Genomic DNA, 20,949 nt, shown 5'->3' with positions numbered 1-20,949 from the left:
GACTCTCACACTATTATGTTAGATCCACAATGGACTGGACTCTCACACTATTATGTTAGATCCACTAAGGACTGGACTCTCACACTATTATGTTAGATCCACTATGGACTGGACTCTCACTCTATTATGTTAGATCCACTATGGACTGGACTATCAAACTATTATGTTAGATCCATTATGGACTGGACTCTCACACTATTATGTTATATCCACTATGGATTGGACTCCGACACTATTATGTTAGATCCACTGTTGACGGGACTTTCCCTATTATGTTAGATCCACTATGGACTGGACTCTCACATTATTATGTTAGATCCACTATGGACTGGACTCTCACAGTATTATGATAGATCCACTAAGGACTGGACTTTCACTTTTATGTTACAGATCCACTATGGACTGGACTCTTACACTATTATGTTAGATCTACTATGGACTGGACTCTCACTATTATGTTAGATCCACTATGGACTGGACTTTCACGCTATTGTGTTAGATCCACTGCGGACGGGACTTTCACTATTATGTTAGATCCACTATGGACTGGACTCTCACACTATTATGTTAGATCCACTATGGACTGGACTTTCACGCTATTGTGTTAGATCCACTGTGGACGGGACTTTCACTATTATGTTAGATCCACTATGGACTGGACTCACACTATTATGTTAGATCCACTATGGACTGGACTCTCACACTATTATGTTAGATCCACTATGGACTGGACTCCCACACTATTATAACCTACTCGGTGGCCTAGTGGTTAGAGTGTCTGTCCTGAGATCGGTAGGTTGGGAGTTCAAACCCCGTCCGAGTCATACCAAAGAATATAAAAAATGGGACCCATTGCCTCCCTGCTTGGCACTCAGCGTCGAGGGTTGGAATTGGGGGTTAAATCACCATAAATCTTTCCCGGGCGCGGCACCGCTGCTGCCCACTGCTCCCCTCACTTCCCAGGGGGTGATCAAGGGGATGGGTCAAACGCAGAGGACAAATTTCACCATACCTAGTGTGTGTGTGTGTGTGTCTGTGTGTGTGTGTCTGTGTGTGACGATCATTGGTACTTTAACTTTAATTTTGCAGAAGCAACAATACTTTGCCACCACGTTTTGTGCAAACAAATAACCCGCTTGTTTTACGAAACAAACAAAATCCACGTTAATGTGGACCTGCTACTTATTTTATGTTACTAATGTGTTATATGAAGATGAAGTGCTTTGAGAAAAATTAAAGTCCTTCCTGCAGAGTACACCATATACTTGTGTTTTTTATGACATAAATATCTCACGGAGAGGGCCAACATGCTGTTAAGAATCTTCGGTATTGGCGTTTCCTTCTGCAGTCTGTCGCTATCGTTTCATTTGCACATATGTGCGACAGTAACACTACTTAGAAGGCGTCTTCAGGGGCGTTTCAGGGATTTTGAGCGCTGCAGATGGGAGTAAAATTGATTAGGGACTAGTAATCCACATTAATATGTTCATTTTGACAGCCCTAGTAAATAACATGTTCATCTTGTTGCTTGTACTCTACGTTTATGTCAGACTTTTGGCACATTTCATTAGCAGGACACACGTGCTTAAGAACACCAAATTATTCAGCGTGGTAAAACAAGGCATTACAAGGTCAAATATGTCACAATAGAAATGATAGTTTATAGGTGCCTCTTGAGTCTAAAACACGGTTAGCTTTGATTAGCACATCTGTGAAAAACACACAACACACACTAGACTGTCACACAACATTGTCACAAACCTCCAGAATGGTCGCATTTAGTTTAACATATATAAAGTGTAAAAGCAAAAGCTTACATCATCAGGGTCCTGGTGGTTAAAATGGCACTAACAAGTGTGTATTTAATGATGGGTCTCAAAGCCAATTGTGGAGAAGGGATTATATTTTTAGGCCACGTTATAAAAATACTAAAATGATACATTTAATCCCAGCAGGTGTGTAGTGTAGGTATGGGCTTGTAAAGAACATGATGTCATGGCTGTCTTGAGTTTCCAATCATTTCTACAACTCTTATTTTTTTTTGATGTACTGATTGGAGGACATGTTGCTCCCAAAAAACATTCATGAAGTTTGCTTCTTTTACGATTTTATTATGGCTCTACTGAAAATGTGAGCAATCAAAAGTATACATACAGCAATGTTCATAGTTGCTTACATGTCCCTTGGCAAATTTCACTGCAATAAGGCGCTTTTGGTAGCCATCCACAAGCTTCTGCTTACATTTTTGACCACAAAACTGCTGCAGTTCAGCTAAATGTGTCGCTTTTCTGACATTGATTGATGGAAACTTTAATTAGTAGATTGCACAGTTCAGTACATATTCCGTACAATTGACCACTAAATAGTAACACCCGAATACGTTTTTCAACTTCTTTTTAAGTCGGGGTCCACGTTAATCAATTCATGGACTTGTTTCTTCAGCATTGTCCACACATTTAAGTCAGGCCATTCTAAAACCTTCATTCTAGTCTGATTTAGCCATACCTTTACATCACATGGACAAAGATAAGACATTTAGTAGGAAAGTTCTGTGGTCAGCTGAAACAAAAATGGATCTGTTTGGCCACAATACCCAGCAATATGTTTGGAGGAGAATAGGTGAGGCCTTTAATCCCAGGAACACTATTCCTACCGTCAAGCATGGTGGCAGTAGTACTTGTCATGATCTGTGGTCTGGATTATGTTTTGTTTAGTTATGTTCTGTTTGTTTTTGGATTCCTTAAGTTCCTGTTTGTGCACCTCCTGAATTTGTTTAGTCACCATGGTTACTTATGATTTTCACCTGCCTTTTATGCTCACCTGTTGCTCATCAGAGACTCTATTTAAGCCTGCCTTTTTCGGTCACTGGTGGTGGCTTCAATGTTTGCGTACCCAACAGGTTAGGTTGGTATTTCTTGGCTCCTAGTTTTAATTCCCGCGCTAAGTGATTATCTTAGGCACGTTTGCCTTTTTGTTGTTTTGCCTGTATGTTGATTTGCAAAGATTAAATCATATCCTACCTTCAAGCTGTCGTCCGGAGCCGTCAGTATTGCATTCCGGGAGAACGAACCCAGCAAGCTGCACCCCCCCCATTTGTGACGGTATTATGCTACGGGCCTGAATTTGCTTCTAATGGAACTGCTGCTTTACAGAGAGTAAATGGGACAATGACCTCCAAATTGTTCAGGACAAGCTAAAATCATCAGCTCGGAGGTTGGGTCTTGGGCACAACAGGACAATAAACCCAAACACACGTCAAAAGTGGTAAAGGAATGGCTAAACCAGGCTAGAATGAAGGCCTTCCCAAAGTCCTGACTTAAAGGTGTGGACAATGCTGAAGAAACAAGTCCATATCAGAAAAGCAACACATTTAGCTGAACTGCAGCAATTTTGTGGTCAAAAATGTAAGCAGAAGCTTGTGGATGGCTACCAAAAGCACCTTACAGTGGGGCAAAAAAGTATTTAGTCAGCCACCGATTGTGCAAGTTCTCCCACTTAAAATGGTTCTGTAATTTTCATCATAGGTACACTTCAACTGGGAGAGACAGAATGTGAACAAAAATCCAGGAACTCACATTGTAGGAATTTTAAAGAATTTATTTGTAAATTATGGTGGAAAATAAGTATTTGGTCAACCATTCAAAGCTCTCACTGAAGGAATGGAACATGTATCCATTTTGGTTTATACCAAAATGGATACTTGGATGATACAGCAGAGGATTGGGAGAATGTCATGTGGTCAGATGAAACCAAAATAGAACTTTTTGGTATAAACTCAACTCGTGGTGTTTGGAGGAAGAAGAATACTGAGTTGCATCCCAAGAACACCATACCTACTGTGAAGCATGGGGGTGGCAACATCATGCTTTGGGGCTGCTTTTCTGCTAAGGGGACAGGACGATTGATCCGTGTTAAGGAAAGAATGAATGGGGTCATGCATCGTGACATTTTGAGCCAAAACCTCCTTCCATCAGTGAGAGCTTTGAATGGTTGTTCAAATACTTATTTTCCACCATAATTTACAAATAAATTCTTAAAAATTCCTACAATGTGAATTCCTGGATTTTTTTCCCACTCTGTCTCTCACAGTTGAAGTGTACCTATGATGAAAATTACAGACCTCTGTCATCATTTTAAGTGGGAGAACTTGCAAAATCGGTGGCTGACTAAATACTTTTTTGCCCCACTGTATAGCACTGAAACTTGCCAAGGGACATGTAAGTAAATATGAACATTGCTGTATGTATACTTTTGACCCAGCACATTTGCTCACATTTTCAGTAGAGCCATAATAAATTCATAAAAGAAGCAAACTTCATGAATGTTTTTTGTGAGCAACAAGTGTGTGCTCCAATCCCTACATCACTAAAAAAATAAGAGTTGTAAAAATGATTGGACAGCCATGACAGGATGTTCTTTACAAGTGTATGTACACTTTTGACCACGACTGTATACAAACCGTCAAAGAAAAACATACACCTTCAGGGTCTTGGTGCTAAATATATGGTGTTAAAAAGTGTGTATTTAATGATGGCCCTTAAAGCCAATTGTTGTGAAGTAATTACATTTTTAGGCCATAGTATAAAAATACTAAAATGACACAATTAATCCCATCAGGTGTGTGGTGTAGGTATACACGACACAACATTAGGTACCCCTCCTCAAAATGTCATTATGATTGCTTAGTGTTGTGGCCAGAGAGTGTGTACCTTGACAAATGAAGTTAAAATGCTGTATTTTGGTTGAGGGAGTGTGTTTCTGTATGCTGGCTGAGAGGCGGAGCTTGTGGCAGCAGCGTGTTCTCCACATCAGCTTTGCTGCGTTTGGCCGGCAGCGTCTGGTCGTGGGCCTTGCGGATGTGTCGGTAGAGGTCGCCGGACTGCGTGTATCTGCGGTAGCAGTAGCGGCACTCGAAGGGGCGCTCCCTGGTGTGCACGATGGCGTGGCGGCGCAGCGTGTACGTGCACGAGAAGGTCTTGCCGCAGACGCAGCACGTGGGGACATCCTCCGCCGTTGCCCCCAGGGTGTCCTGGAAGACCGTCCCAAAGGTTGCGAGGTCCGGGTGGGGCCGGGCCGTGGACGGGGGAGGGAAGGAGGAAGGGCCGGCCCCGGAGCAGGAGGAGGAAGAAGGGGAAAGAGCGAAAGTGTAGTCGGAGGAGATGTGGCGGGAGGAGAGTTGGTTCAACTCCTCATCCTGGAGGTCATCGTCAGAGTCCTCATCCATCACTGGCCCACTCTGCCGACATATATCCTTTTCCTCCTCTTCATCAGAAATAACAATTGCCTCCACTTTGACCGTCATGGTCTCACCACCATTGTCCTCTTGGTGAGGGTGAGCTCTTCCGTGAGGACTGTTGGGAGTGACCGTGCGGGAGTTTGCTCTTCCCTCCTGGGCTGAGAAGGAACTCTGGATTTGGATGTGCGGATGTGGCGGCTCATTTTGTGTGTGTGAGGGTGGAGCTGGAGCGTGGGCCGCCACGACCACGTGGGGGTCTCGCTCCGTCGCACACCGGCGATCACACTCCGGAGGTTGTGTTTGGGGAAGAGCCAGCGACTGTACGTCTGAGACCAGTGAAGACGAGGACGGCTGCTGGGTGTGACTGAGAAAACAACAAATGATGTCATTAGAAGCCACAACAGGTTGTATTCACCTGACGTCACATCCGGCTCATTAATTATGTGAGACTCGAAGTGGTGGGCCAGCGAGCGTCTTTTGTTAGAGCGTTTCAGGCGGAATTTTGACCTTTTTTAGAAGAAAAATGCTCCATGCTTGCGTTGTATTAGGCTGTTGGATCTGTTCAAAACGCGAAAAGGATACACGTTTTTTCAGAGTTCCTGTAGATGTAATCAAGAAAGGCGAAAGACAAAAAACGATGGGACAATTGGCACGCACAACTGTAAAAGGGAGCAGATGTAGTAGAAGAATGCATGAGATTGCAGTGATCACTTCCTTTAGGGTACTTTTAACATCTAGTATTTCCAATTTAGTTTATCTTGATATTATTTGTGTTTTCGCTTTTTTCTGTGTTCTTGAAACACATTTTTGCTACGAGGGTTTTGTAAACCACAAACTCTGCTTGTTTAAAAAAAAAAAAAGGGCAAATGTGAGCAAAACATAAGAGTTTAGCTTTTACCAAAGGCAGCGATCAAAAATTAATCTTTCAGCACGTACACAATGTCAAAATCTATGATAAACGATCATAAACAAATGTTTCAGCACGTACACAATGTCGACATCTATGATAAAGGATCATAAATGAATATTTAAGCGTGTACACAATGTTGACTTCTATGATAAACGATCATAAATTAATCTTTCAACATGTACACAATGTTGACATCTATGATAAACGATCACAAATTCATCTTTCAGCACGTACACAATGTTGACATCTATGATAAAGGATCATAAACGAATCTTTCAGCACGTACACAATGTTGACATCTATGATAAACGATCACAAATTCATCTTTCAACATGTACACAATGTCGACATCTATGATAAACGATCATGAATGAATCACTGAGCACATACACAATGTCGACATCTATGATAAAGGATCATAAACGAATCTTTCAGCGTGTACACAATGTTGACATCTATGATAAAAGATCATAAATGAATCTTTCAGCAAGTACACAATGTCGACATCTATGATAAACGATCATAAATGAATCTTTCAGCATGTACACAATGTTGACATCTATGATAAACGATCATAAATGAATCTTTCAGCACGTACACAATGTTGACATCTATGATAAACGATCATAAATTAATCTTTCAACACGTACACAATGTCAACATCTATGATAAACGATCACAAATTCATCTTTCAGCACGTAAACAATGTCGTGATCTATGATTAAGGATCATAAACAAATCTTTAAGCGTGTACACAATGTTGACTTCTATGATAAACGATCATTAATGAATCTTTTAGCACGTACACAATGTTGACATCTATGATAAACGATCATGAATGAATCTTTCAGCACATAAACAATGTCGACATCTATGATAAAGGATTATAAACAAATCCTTCAGCATGTACACAACGTTGACATCTCTGATAAACGATCACAAATTCATCTTTCAGCACGTACACAATGTTGACATCTGTGATAAACGATCACAAATTCATCTTTCAGCATGTACACAATGTTGACATGTATGAGAAACAATCACAAACGAATCTTTCAGCGTGTACACAATGTTGACATCTACGATAAACGATCATAAATGAATCTTTTAGCACGTACACAATGTTGACATCTATGAGAAACAATCACAAACGAATCTTTCAACATATACACAATGTTGACATCTATGATAAACGATCATAAATGAATCTTTCAACATGTACGCAATTTTGACATCTATGATAAACAATCACAAATTCATCTTTCAGCACTTCCACAATATTGACATCTATGATAAACGATCATGAATAAATCTCTCAGCACATACACAATGTCGATATCTATGATAAACGATCACAAAATCATCTTTGAGCATGTACACAATGTTGACATCTATGATAAACGATCATAAATGAATCTTTCAACACGTACACAATGTTGACATGTTGACATTTACAGTTATATTTTGATAAAAACGGTGAAAAAACACACACACCCGTACACGTTGGTGCAACAACTATAAGGCAACAAACATGGCTGTGATTGCGACGTTAAATCGTGAAATGCAAACTTAGCCGAGCAAAAACAATGAAAGATTTATCCAAGAGTCTTTATGTCGATTTCCTTGACCCAGCCACACTAAGAAAGTGTAGACCTCCGTTTTCATCTGTTTGTTGCGTCCAATGACCCTACATGGCTGGTAACATGAACAACGGATGACACTTGAGATCACACAATTGTTTTTTGATAACGTATAGGGATAGATTCTATTGCATGGTTAGATTTTTCGCTCTTATCTGTTTTTAATGGTAAGATCTAGCCCCCTTGCGTATTTAGATAGTTTGCACTCTCTTTTCTACACAGTAGCCATATTGGTTTGGTGGCCCACCACTCCGTTCATTTTCACATGACGAAATATAACCTATACACAACTGTATGCTACACATCATTCTGTACGTACCTGTATGTTTCAGTGGTGCTGCATGGGCTGCAGAGAGCTAAGCCCTCGCTTTGATGACCGGCCCCCAACTTGATGGTTCCCTCAGACCCGAGCCTAGACCGTCCGGCAGCAAGGCCCTCCTGCTGTCCATTGGACAACTGAAAAGTGGCTTCCATGCCTGGTTGGGTGGTGTCAGCCAGATTCGGACTCAAGGGAGTGTGGACTCTTGCTTCGGATGAACCGGCATCAGTCCTGTGCTCCGACTTCAACCAACTACTTCCTGACATTGCAGCTATCGACGTGAGGTCGGCTTCCGTAGCGACAGGATTTAAGTGATCTGTCGGCATGGTAAGCACAGTTTCAGTGCCAAGATCATGTCTGCTGAACTCTGTTGCCTTCGTCAGGCTCTCCTCAGGGCGAGTGCTATCTGCCTCCGTCAAAGGCCTTTGTCGCTGCAGTATCCTTTTGCACACTTTCACCACCTCGTTCATGTGCAGGAAGCTTGCCGCCGCCAACACGTCCTCCACGGGCGGCGACTTCTCCAGCTGCAGCACGCCTTCGTAAACGAAGTCCAGCAGGAGGCTGAAGGCGGGCGCCGAGACGATGTCACTGTCAAGAGTGACGGAGCTGCTGGACGCAGCGTTGCCGCTCAGAGAATCGCAGTAGAACATGTGGAAGAAAGGTGAGCAGGAGGCCAGAATGGCCCGATGAGCCAGGAAACGGCAGGAACCCACCAGCACGGTGCAGTCGCACAGGAAGCCCCGCTGGCGCTGGGACCGTAGGGCGGACAAGAGCTGCTGGGAATGTTGGGGAAACTCCATGACCTTAGTAACAAGACAAACGCAAAGGAATGAATTACACACTTGAAGAGGCAGGTGTGTGCAGTAATAATCAAATAAAAAAGCTTTAACTAAATTGTAAAGTTCTTAATTGTCGATTTTTGATGGCAGCAAGGTACTCATCGCAATTCCGACATGGACGATGGTAGAATTGATTAGTAGACGTCGATAATCGATGTATCTATTGTAAATAATATAATTCAGACATTTCTAAAATGTGTGACTGCAGCGAGCCGACTCACTGGGAGATCCCACCAGCTCTTTACTATCGGGCACCTAGGTTCCAGTTTTGCACACATTTTCATTCATTTTGGCCAAGGATGAAGCGTTGGCTGTCCAAAGTCGGGACCCGGGGTGGACGGCTCGTCTGTGCATCTGTTGGGGACATCTCTGCGCTGCTGACCGCTTGGGATGGTCTCCTGCTGGCCCCACTATGGACTGCACTCTCGCTATTATGTTAGATCCACTATGGACTGCACTGTCGCTATTATGTTAGATCCACTATGGACTGCACTCTCGCTATTATGTTAGATCCACTATGGACTGGACTCTCACTATTATGTTAGATCCACTATGGACTGGACTCTCACTATTATGTTAGATCCACTATGGACTGGACTCTCACTATTATGTTAGATCCACTATGGACTGGACCCTCACTATTATGTTGGATCCACTATGGACAGGAACTTCCCTATTATGTTGGATCGACTATGGACTGGACTCTCAAACTATTATGTTAGATCCACTATAGACTGGACTCTCACACTATTATGTTAGATCCACTATGGACTGGACTCTCACACTATTATGCTAGATCCACTATGGACAGGACTTTCACTATTATGTTGGATCCACTATGGACAGGACTTTCACTATTATGTTAGATCCACAATGGACAGGACTTTTACTGTTGTGTTAGATCCACTATGGACTGGACTCCCACACTATCATGTTAGATCCACTATGGACAGGCCTTTCACTATTATGTTGGATCCACTATGGACTGGACTCTCACTATTATGTTAGATCCACTATGGACTGGACTCTCACACTATTATGTTAGATCCACTATGGACTGGACTCTCACACTATTATGCTAGATCCACAATGGACTGGACTCTCACACTATTATTTTAGATCCACTATGGACTGGACTCACACACTATTATTTTAGATCCACTATGGACTGGACTCTCACACTATTATGTTAGATCCACTATAGACTAGACTCTCATACTACTATGTTATATCCACTATGGACTAGACTCTCACACTATTATGTTAGATCCACTATGGACTGGACTCTCACTATTATGTTAGATCCACTATGGACTAGACTCTCACGCTATTATGTTACATCCACTATGGACTGGACTCTCACTATTATGTTAGATCCACTATGGACTGGACTTTCACACTATTATGTTAGATCCACTATGGACTGGACTCTCACAATATTATGCTAGATCTACTCGACATCCATTGCACCGATCGCCCGGGGGCCTGGGGTGGGTGGTGGTTGTCCACATCTGCGTCCCCTCCAAGGTTTCTCATTGTCCCATTGAGTTGAGTTTTTCCTTGCCCTGATGTGGGATCTGAGTCGAGGATGTGGTTGTGGCTTGTGCAGCCCTTTGAGACACTCGTGAATTAGGGCTATATAAGTAAACATTGATTGATTGATTGATTTAATAAATGTGGCAATTAATTTAACTGTTTCTTAATCCAAATGAATTTTTTGTGTGAAGTTGCTAGTGATAAACGCTTAATTAGTCAAATGAAAAAAACAGAGGGCTTCACGGTGGCAGAGGGGTTAGTGCGTCTGCCTCACAATACGAAGTTCCTGCAGTCCTGGGTTCAAATCCAGGCTCGGGATCTTTCTGTGTGGAGTTTGCATGTTCTCCCCGTGAATGCGTGGGTTCCCTCCGGGTACTCTGGCTTCCTCCCACTTCCAAAGACATGCACCTGGGGATAGGTTGATTGGCAACACTAAATGGTCCCAAGTGTGTGAATGTGAGTGTGAATGTTGTCTGTCTATCTGTGTTGGCCCTGCGATGAGGTGGCGACTTGTCCAGGGTGTATCCTGCCTTCCGCCCGATTGTAGCTGAGATAGGCGCCAGCGCCCCCCGCCACCCCGAAAGGGAATAAGCGGTAGAAAATGGATGGATGGATGGAAAAAAAACAGTAAAACTGCATCAACGTACATAAATTAAAGACGCGTCAATAATCGATTTTCAATCGAATCAGAGCTCCTGAAACATAATTGAATCTTGAGTTGCCCAAAGATTCACACCTCTAGTACTCATTCAACATGATGTTTACTTGTGTGGTTGCAGTTTGCACAACAAACTTACTGTTAAAACACTACTTCTCTTAAAGAGTTGATGAAGGTCTACCATTAATGTCATATTGCTCGTTCTATGCTTTAAATTCTATTTGCTTTTATTTTTCGTCACCAACGTTCGAGTGACAATTATTTATTTAGATTTCAACTCAACGCAGTGATCCCTCCTTTCAGCCATTCATAGTCTTTGTCTGGTGGGCGTAGGGCGGGACCGCTAGCTTGAGAGCCTCGCGACTTGCTAGTGAAAAGTACCGCAAAGTAACACAAATTCAGCTTTAAACCGAATGGGCAATATGAGCCCATCAACACGGACGCAAGAGCACACATGCCCTAATCCAGTGTTTTTCAACCTTTTCTGAGCGTTTTTTCTGAGTGTTTTTCAACCTTTTCTGAGCCCAAGCACATTTTTTGCGTTGAAAAAATGCAGAGGCACACCACCAGCAGAAATCCTTAAAAAACAAAACTCAGTTGACAGTAAAAAGTTCTTGTGGAAATTGTTGTATATGACTTTAAAGCAGGGGTGTCAAACTCATTTTAGACGGGGGGGGGGGGGGCACATGGAGAAAAATCTTCTCCCAAGTGGGCTGGACTGGTAAAATCACGGCAAGATAACTTAAAAATAAAGACAAATATTGATTGTTTTCTTTGTTTAAAAATAGAACAAGCACATTCTGAAAATGTACAAATCATAATGTTTATTTTACACATACATGTTGCGGCTAATAGTATTCAATCTTGGTTTGTCGTGTGTGGAAAACTTGCACTTGTGGGTTTTTCGGGTCACCAATCACCGACATGTCAGGCTCTTCCAGTTTTACGAGAATGTTCTATTTCGCAATAAATTGTCTTTGTGCTGTTTTGCAATTGTCTTTTCGTCAGTTTCGCTCTCGTTCGTGCTCCACCATCAACCACCCCTCTCTCCTTCCCGGCTGCTGCCTTTAACAGAGCGACAGGTGATTAGATAAGCACGCCCAGGTGGGCCATCTACGCACCCGTCGCTGATCTCGAATTCGTTCCTGGCACACCCTGTTTTGTTGCAGGACTGCAGGCCACGCCCCCCTTCCACATCGTTATTTATACTTTCTGAATAAATTATGTGATAATGTTCATCAGTCAACTAATTTTCAATCTATCAGGATAAAAAAAAAAAAAAATCAAATTAAAGGATATTATTTATGTAGTTTGCTCATTTACCTCGACTGGTGCACTAACGTGTTTTTTTTCTTTTTTTCCCATATATGAGATTAGAAAGATACAAATAATATCTAGTGGACACATCTAGAACAGCAGTTTTTTCATTCAAAATTTTCGGCTCATTTTTATACTTTGCAAACCGGATAAAACCTGTACGTTTGACACCCCTGCTTTAACGCATAAGCAAGCATGCATCACTATAGCTCTTGTCTCAAAGACGGTGTACTGTCACCACCCTTCACATCACACCCTGACTTTTTTGGACTTTCTTGCTGTTTTCCTGTGTGTAGTGTTTTGTTTCTTGTCCTGCGCTCCTATTTTGGTGACATTTTCTCTTTTTTGGGTATTTTTCTGTAGCAGTTTCATGTCTTCCTTTGAGCGATATTTCCCACATCTACTTTGTTTTAGCAATCAAGAAGATTTCAGTTGTTTTTATTCATCTCGGTGGGGACATTTTTGATTGTCATGTCATGTTCGGATGTACATTGTGAACGCCGTCTTTGCTCCACAGTAAGTCTTTGCTGTCGTCCAGCATTCTGTTTTTGTTTACTTTGCAGCCAGTTCAGTTTTAGTTTCGTTCTGCATAGCCTTCCCTAAGCTTCAATGCCTTTTCTTAGGGGCACTCACCTTTTTGTTTTTTGTTTTGTTTAAGCATTAGACACCTTTTTACCTGGACACTGCCTCCCGCTGTTTCCGACATCTACAAAGCAATTAGCTACCGGCTGCCACCTGATTGATTGAAACTTTTATTAGTAGATTGCACAGTTCAGTACATATACCGTACAATTGACCACTAAATGGTATCACCCGAATACGTTTTTCAACTTGTTTAAGTCGGGGTCCACGTAAATCAATTCATGGTACTGATATGGAAGAGCTCTAGACAGCACCGACACATAATTTGCAGACATTTATTTTATTTTTTTAAAATTATCTTTCAGCTATCATTATGTATACGTATTGTTGCATTTGAACAACTTTATTGTTGATAATAGAGGTAAAGTATTGGTTTTGTTCATGATCAATAGCGCTTTTTCGATTGATATTTGTATTGCGCCAGTTTTAGTGTAAAAATGCTCATTGTCATTACTATATTATTTATTTCACTAACTGCTTATTTTCTATCACTTTTACGATCATATTTGTACGTATTGTATGTGCTGGTGTTCTATTGTTGTTGTTGTTATTGTTTTATTTGCTGTTGTTGTTTTTGTCTCTCTGTCTAATCCCCCTCTTATCCCCACAATTCCACCCTCTGTCTTCCTTTTTTTCTCTTTCTATCCCCTCCTGCTCCGGCCCGGCTGCACCAAATGATAATATAAATACATTTAATAAAGTCAAATACAAATAAGGCAACAAGAGAAGTATCCTACACTTCTCTTTTGTAAAGTAAATCTGAACAGCCGATACGGGCATCTACATCACTATATATGATTTGCCTGAGAAGCTGTACAGGACAAAAAAAATAAAAATAATGATAATAATGATAATAATAATTTGCAGACTATAATTACTGGTTTGCAAATTTTTTTTTAACCCAAAGAGGTGAAATCAGATAATCTCTCAAGGCACACCAGACTCACAGCGCACTAATGTGCCGCGGCACAGTGGTTGGTAAACACTGCCCTAATCGAGCAACAATAAAAAAAAAAAAAAGAAAACCCAACCTAGTTTTTCTAACTGCAAAAAAAATGCACGTTAAAATGTTCAATATTTATTTAAGCTACATTTTTGCTTACAAGAATGAGAGTCATTTTTATTTATTTCAGATAACTAAAAGTTACTTACCTTCCAATTACAGTGCAATGGTAAACAATTATTCAGTAATGAGAATGTATATGCTTTTGGTTATTTGTGTTAATATGTATTAGGATTACCGTATTTCCTTGAATTGCCGCTGGGCATATAGTATGCGCCCGCCTTGAATTACTGCCGGGTCAAACTCGCTTCGCAAAATAATTAGCGCAAGCTTAGTATTACCGCCGGGTCAAACTCGTGACGTCACGAGTGACACTTCCCCTGTCATCATTTTCAAAATGGAGGAGGCTGATTTCAATACCGGTAATTTGAAATCGCATAAAGGGAAGAAGATTAAGAGCTATTCAGTAGGATTTAAGGTCCAAGCTATTGAATATGCTAAAAAGAACAGTAAGCAGCTATGTTTTATTAATATACCGTAGCTGCGTGTGTCAAATATGAGTCATTAAATGACTCCCGCCTCCTGGTGGTAGAGGGCGCTAGTGATCCTTGCGACTACTCGGCTGCAGAAGAAGTGACAACGAGTGATGTGATATGTGCTGGGACGGATAGGACGCGGGGGGTGCACGACGAACCTTTTAGGATGTAACACCACTACTTCTTGCTGGCTATGTAAACAACCGAACTGAAATAAAGCATAAATACCCAGTGTTTTATTTATACAATAACACTTCATGGTGGCAGCGGTGGGATAAAGAGCTCACCCACGGAGCGGAACGGGAGGGGCAGTTGTCCGAGGATAAATTCTGTCGTCGCCCGCACGTGAAGAGCTGAGCTAACTGATAGCAGTTTTCTAAACTGCACTTTAAATCGAAGCAGGAGGTAATAAAGGAAGATCTCCATCAAGACAGAGAGTCTTTTAAAACTGAAGAAAGATAAGGAAGACTTCTATAAACAAGTTATCGATGCTTTTGATCAGAAGGAGTTGGCATGGACTTCATTTATAAGTAAAGGTAAGACAATAATAAAGTTTTTTTTTATTAAATGTGCTTTTCATGATGGTATCCTTACATCACACTCAAATTTTTACTGCATGCCTTTGGTAAGTGCCGGAGTGAGAAGAGGTTTTAAAATAATTAGCGCATGCTTACCTTTACCGCATGCCTTTGGTAAGCGCCGGAGTGAGAAGAGGTTTTAGATTAATTAGCGCCCCGGCGGCAATTCAAGGAAATACGGTATATTACATTATGATCACTGTAGAGTTTTTAATTGGTTATTTATTTAGTGTAAGAGCATGATGGAGACAAAAGGTACAAAGCCAAATACTTTTAAAAGTAAATTATTGCATAGTTCTGACATAATATGTGGCAACTTGAGACGCGAGAGTCTAAAGGTAAAATGTCTCCCTTCACTTGTTTTTTTCCGCAGATTTTTCTATCAAATATAAAAATCGTAAATCGAATTGGAGAGAAAAATCACATTTAGAATTTTTGTCCTCAAAATCGTGAAGCCCTATTTTGTGGTATTATATTAGTGTTGTTTTGTGCTTGGTTGATGCAATTATTGTCCAGCAAAGAATGACGTTAGCAACAAAACGGGAAGTGGGATTTTAAAGTACTGTATTTCCGTGAATTGCCACAGGGAATATAGTATGCGCCTTCCTTGAATTACTGCCGGGTCAAACTCGCTTCCCCAAAATAATTAGCGCATGCTTAGTATTACTGCCTGTCATCATTTTCAAAATGGAGGAGGCTGATTTCAATACCGGTAATTTGAAATTGCATAAAGGGAAGAAGATTAAGAGCTATTCAGTAGGATTTAAGGTCCAAGCTTACATCACACTCAATTTTTTTTACTGCATGCCTTTGGTAAGTGTCGGACTGAGAAGAGGTTTTAAAATAATTAGCGCACGCTTACTTTTACCGCATGATTTTGGTAAGCGCAGGAGTGAGAAGAGGTTTTAAATTAATTAGCGCCCCGCGGGCAATTGAAGGAAACACGGTAGATTAATAAAAATATATTGCGTGCGCCAGACGCTGTTACCATGGTTACATGTCCTTGTCCATGCTGGCTATATGAAGTGGTTCTAACAGTCAACAATCTAAGGTGTGTAAGTACAATAGACGATTTAGACACAAACAACTAAGGGACAAGCGGTAGAAATGGATGGATGGAACTACATCCAACCGCGGAAGGAAATAAACAACAACTGGCTGGCTAGCAGCTAGCTAGCCGTGCTCTTTCATTCGCTTCCGTAGCCTCAAAACTCCACTTGGATGAAAGGTCCGCCATTGTATTCCATTGTAAAATGTAATAAGGGTACACGTGTTATTTTCTTACTTGGAACAGCCGCTTTCTTCCGCAGAAAAATGACAGCTTTATCCCCGCAAGGAGCCGACACCTCCGTGACACATACGCCGGAAATGCTGGTCGCCGATTGAGAGTCACGTGACCACACTACCGGAAGTGCTAGTCACAGACATCCTATAAGTAGACACAGCATTGGCTGCTGTGACGCAAGAAACTGGGCCGCCATCTTGAAGTGGTGACGAGGAGCCGGCAGCCAAAACCAGTGGTGTCAAAAGTGTGGCCCGCGGGTAATTTTTTTAACGGCCCTAAGCACATTCTAAAAACACGATTAAAAAAAGTGGTACAAAAGAGCAAACAGGTGAAATGTGACAAGAAAATGTTGCAATGTTTACTCTAATAACACAAAGCTGCCATGCAGGCTGTTATTTAAAAAAAAAAAAAATTAATCAAAATCAATGTCACATTATATAGTCCACTTTGAGACATTTTTGGGGGAAATGTTGCATATTTTGTGTTTGCCATATAAAAAACAGAGTTGTTTTTTTTAAAGAAGAGCCTAATAAGAACAAACCAAAAACAAAGAACAATAAAAGTTATAATTGACAGATGGATCTGAAGTTGATCTCAAGACGATTGTGTTTAGTAAACAGTAAAAAAAAAAGTTTTTTATTTTGAATGAGTAGGACCCTTTCGAATCCCTAAAAAATTTAGCAGGATTTTTTTGTGTGTCATTGCTAAAAAAATAATAAATTAAAATCAATGTTGTTGTGTGTTCAAATTTTTAAGGGCCTAATAAGAACAAACAAAAAACAAACAATAAAAGTTATAATTGACAGATGGATCTGAAGTTGATCTCAAGACAATTGTGCTCAGTAAACAGTAAAAAAAAAAAAAAAAGTTTTTTATTTTTAATGAGTAGGACCCTTTTGAATACCCAATAATTATAGTAAGATTTTTTGTGTGTCATTGCTAAAAAAATAATAAATTAAAATAAATGTTGTGTGTTCACATTTTTAAGGCTCCAATTATTATACAATCTCAAATATTCCACTTTAAAATTTTATTGGGGGAAACTTTTGCATATTTTGTGTTTTTTTTCCATTAAAAACAGTGTTTTCTTTGACAAAAAGGGCATACAACAAAAATCTTTAAAAACGTTATATTGACAAATAGACCTAATGTTGATCTAGAGATTTAAACCTTGAATAACAATAATACAAAATAATGACACCCACCCATTTTTATACCGCTTATTCCCTTTGGGGTCGCGGGGGCGCTGGGGCCTATCTCAGCTATAATCGGGCGGAAGGCGGTGTACACCCTGGACAAGTCGCCACCTCATCGCAGGGCAAAATAATGACACATTTTAAATATTTATTTGACCAAAATATTGTGAGGTAACTGGGACCAAGCCTGAGTGGAGGCCTAAATGTATATTTTTACACATATATTGTATTGGTTTTTGAAATAAAAAAAGTATCAAAATGGCCCCTGCTTGCGTTGATTTTTCAGTGTGCGGCCCTCAGTGGAAAAAGTTTGGACACCCCTGGCCTAAACTGGCAGTTGACTGGTAGAAAACAAAGATGGTGTTCAGCGTTTTCCTGCTCAAATGAGCGGACTGTTGAACATAGGAATCGGGGGATTACTTTTCACTAGTAAGATTTAACATTAACACACTATTGGTTGTATTTTGTGAAAAAAATTGTGTGCATATTGTATTTAGTTCTCTGCAAACCTATGAAATGCTCTATTTTGTCTTCATTATTTTGTCAGAATGGACCAGAATGCTTCATTTGTAAGTGAAAATCACAAAGAAATGTTCTGGGGGAGGATGACACCCCTACAGGGGTTTGGTTTAAAAACTTTCATCCATCCATCCATTTTCTACCGCTTATTCCCTTTGGGCGCTGGTGCCTATCTCAGCTACAATCGGGCAGAAGGCGGTGTACACCCTGGACAATGCCCCACCTCATTGCAGGGCCAACACAGATAGACAGTCAACATTCACACTCACATTCACACACTAGGGCCAATTTAGTGTTGCCAATCAACTTATCCCCAGGTGCATGTCTTTGGAAGTGGGAGGAAGCCGGAGTACCCGGAGGGAACCCACGCATTCACGGGGAGGACATGCAAACTCCACACAGAAGGATCCCGAGCCCGGGATTGAACCCTGAATACTCAGGACCTTCGTATTGTGAGGCAGACGCACTAACCCAGGGGTGTCAAACTCAAATAAAGAGTGGGCCAAAATTTCAAACTGAACAAAGCCGCAGGCCAAGGTTGAACAAATTACCCTTTTAATAGGGACCCAAACAAGTTTTGCATTGAATATTGAACAAGCAATGGTTATGTAACTTTATAGCGACATGCAAAATCGAGTTTCAAATAATAATAACAATAATTAAAAAATATCAATGGCATATCAAATATAATTTAAATACAAATTGAATGCCTCTTTTGTATTTGCAGCCTTCTCAGGTAAATATCAAAATAAACTTTTTCCACAGGCTAATAATACATTGGCTAGTAAAATAACAATAAGGAATGAATCAAACATTCAAGCCTTGAAGTAGCAAGAGAAAGTGAATGAATAAAACGTTAATTATTGGTCAGTTTGCTACACTGATTTGCTTTAACAACGTTTATACAACCTAATGGTGCAAAATCAACTTTCGAAAAACAAACGAAAAAACATCACAGAAATAACATTTAAATAAAAAATGTAATGCCTCTTTTGTATTTGCAGCCTTCTGAAGTAAATATCAACATTAAGTTTTTCCACTAGCTGATAAATTTGAAAATACAATAACAATGAGGTGGTCGGGGTTGGGGGGTGGCGGGGTTTGATGGATATTGTAGCGTCCCGGAAGAGTTAGTGCTGCAAAGGGTTCTGGTGTTTGTTCTGTTGTGTTCATGTTGTGTTTCGGTGCGGTTGTTCTCCCAAATTGTGTTTGTCATTCTTGTTTGGTGTGGGTTCACGGTGTGGCGCATATTTGTAACAGTGTTAAAGTTGTTTATACGGCCACTCTCAGTGTGACCTGTATGGCTGTTGATCAAATATGCCTTGCATTCACTTTTGTGTGTGTGTGTGTGTACAAGCCGCATATACTATGTGACTTGGCCGGCACGCTGTATGTATAGAGGAAAAGCGGACGTAACGACAGGTTGTGGAGAACGCTAAAGGCAGTGCCTTTAAGGCACGACCCCAATATTGTTGTCCGGGGAGAAATTCGGGAGAATGGTTGCCCCGGGAGATTTTCGGGAGGGGCACTGAACTTTGGGAGTCTCCCGGGAAAATCAGGAGGGTTGGCATGTATGAGTATAAGCGGTGAATACCGGCGGGCCAGCTCTAATATTAATTTGATATTGCCTCAAGGGCCAAATGAAATTACACGGCGGGCCAGATTTGGCCCGCGGGCCAAAGTTTGACACCCATGCTGTAGAGCAGGGGTAGGGAACCTATGGCTCGCGAGCCAGATGTGGCTCTTTTGATAACTGCATCTGGCTCTCAGATAAATCTGAGCTGAGACTGTTAAAAATAATGTTCAAAATATAAAACATGCTCATGCATTTGAATCCATCCATCCTTTTTCTACCACACTTGTTGAAGATGTTGCAATAAGGGTAAGAAGTGATTTATTCATTGTCGGTTAGTTTAGGGTTTGCCCTCCTGGGGGTTCTTCAGACCACCAAGCACTGACATGAGAGCCTGTTTCAGTGCTACAATATTTTATTATTTTTCAATAAGTCTCTCAGTTGCTTTCCAGCAATTGTCTTTTTCCTCTTTCGTTCTTTCTCCTTCTGGCTGCTGCTTATAAATTAGATAAAAAGGCCCAGGTGCGCTTTCTATGCTGATTTCGAGGCTGGTCCTGGCAACAACCTGCTTCGCTGCAGTCCCGCAGGCCACGCCCCCTCCACAGTTAGCTTCAGAATAACAATGTTATTACAAAAAATAAGAGACCTATTATAATCTAGAAATGTTGGTCTTACTTAAAAATGCACGCGTTTAGTTGTGTTCAGTGTTGAAAAAAATATTATACGGCTCTTACGGATATACATTTTAAAATATTTGGATTCTTGGCTCTCTCTGCTAAAAAGGTTCCCGACCCCTGCTGTAGAGGAATCTCGTTCTTTGGTTAACCTTTTTGATTACCTTGGTTGCCATTTTATCACAGGAAAGATTAGCCTCTAGAATGGAACCTAGGTAGGTGATCTCATCTTTCCTGGTGATAACAATGTCACCCACTTTAAGAATAAGAATAAGAATATTCTATTACTGTTAAGCAAACTATGAATAATTAAACTGTGTCCCTTATCATAGCTACACATATGACAAAAAAGGGGGTGAAAATGAGTGGTATTCTGTGAGGTAAAATGAATGAAATGCGCTGACAGTTCATTGCTCCTGCCAAATGAATTGCACTGAGTGGAGCGGATCACCACTCCAAGATGGCGGCCCCGCGTCTCGTCAGCGCCA

General features: G+C 40.9%; 1 protein-coding gene across 1 annotated transcript; it reads right to left on the bottom strand.

Annotated features, from left to right (window-relative positions):
* Positions 1–1,253: 1,253 nt before the first annotated feature.
* Positions 1,254–16,607, bottom strand: zbtb3 (zinc finger and BTB domain containing 3). Its single transcript, XM_061900191.1, has 4 exons — positions 16,500–16,607; positions 8,106–8,908; positions 4,710–5,600; positions 1,254–1,435 (listed from the first exon to the last, which is right to left on the bottom strand). The coding sequence occupies exons 2-3, from the start codon at positions 8,903–8,905 to the stop codon at positions 4,724–4,726; spliced, it is 1,677 nt and encodes a 558-aa protein (XP_061756175.1). The 5' UTR covers positions 8,906–8,908; positions 16,500–16,607; the 3' UTR covers positions 1,254–1,435; positions 4,710–4,723.
* Between the last annotated feature and the right edge of the window lie 4,342 nt (positions 16,608–20,949).

This window comes from Nerophis ophidion, linkage group LG05 (assembly GCF_033978795.1).
Source record: "Nerophis ophidion isolate RoL-2023_Sa linkage group LG05, RoL_Noph_v1.0, whole genome shotgun sequence".
NCBI classification, from domain to species: domain Eukaryota; kingdom Metazoa; phylum Chordata; class Actinopteri; order Syngnathiformes; family Syngnathidae; genus Nerophis; species Nerophis ophidion.
The sequence above is the reverse complement of the archived record's forward strand: the minus strand, read 5'-3'. Positions and strand labels throughout refer to the sequence as shown.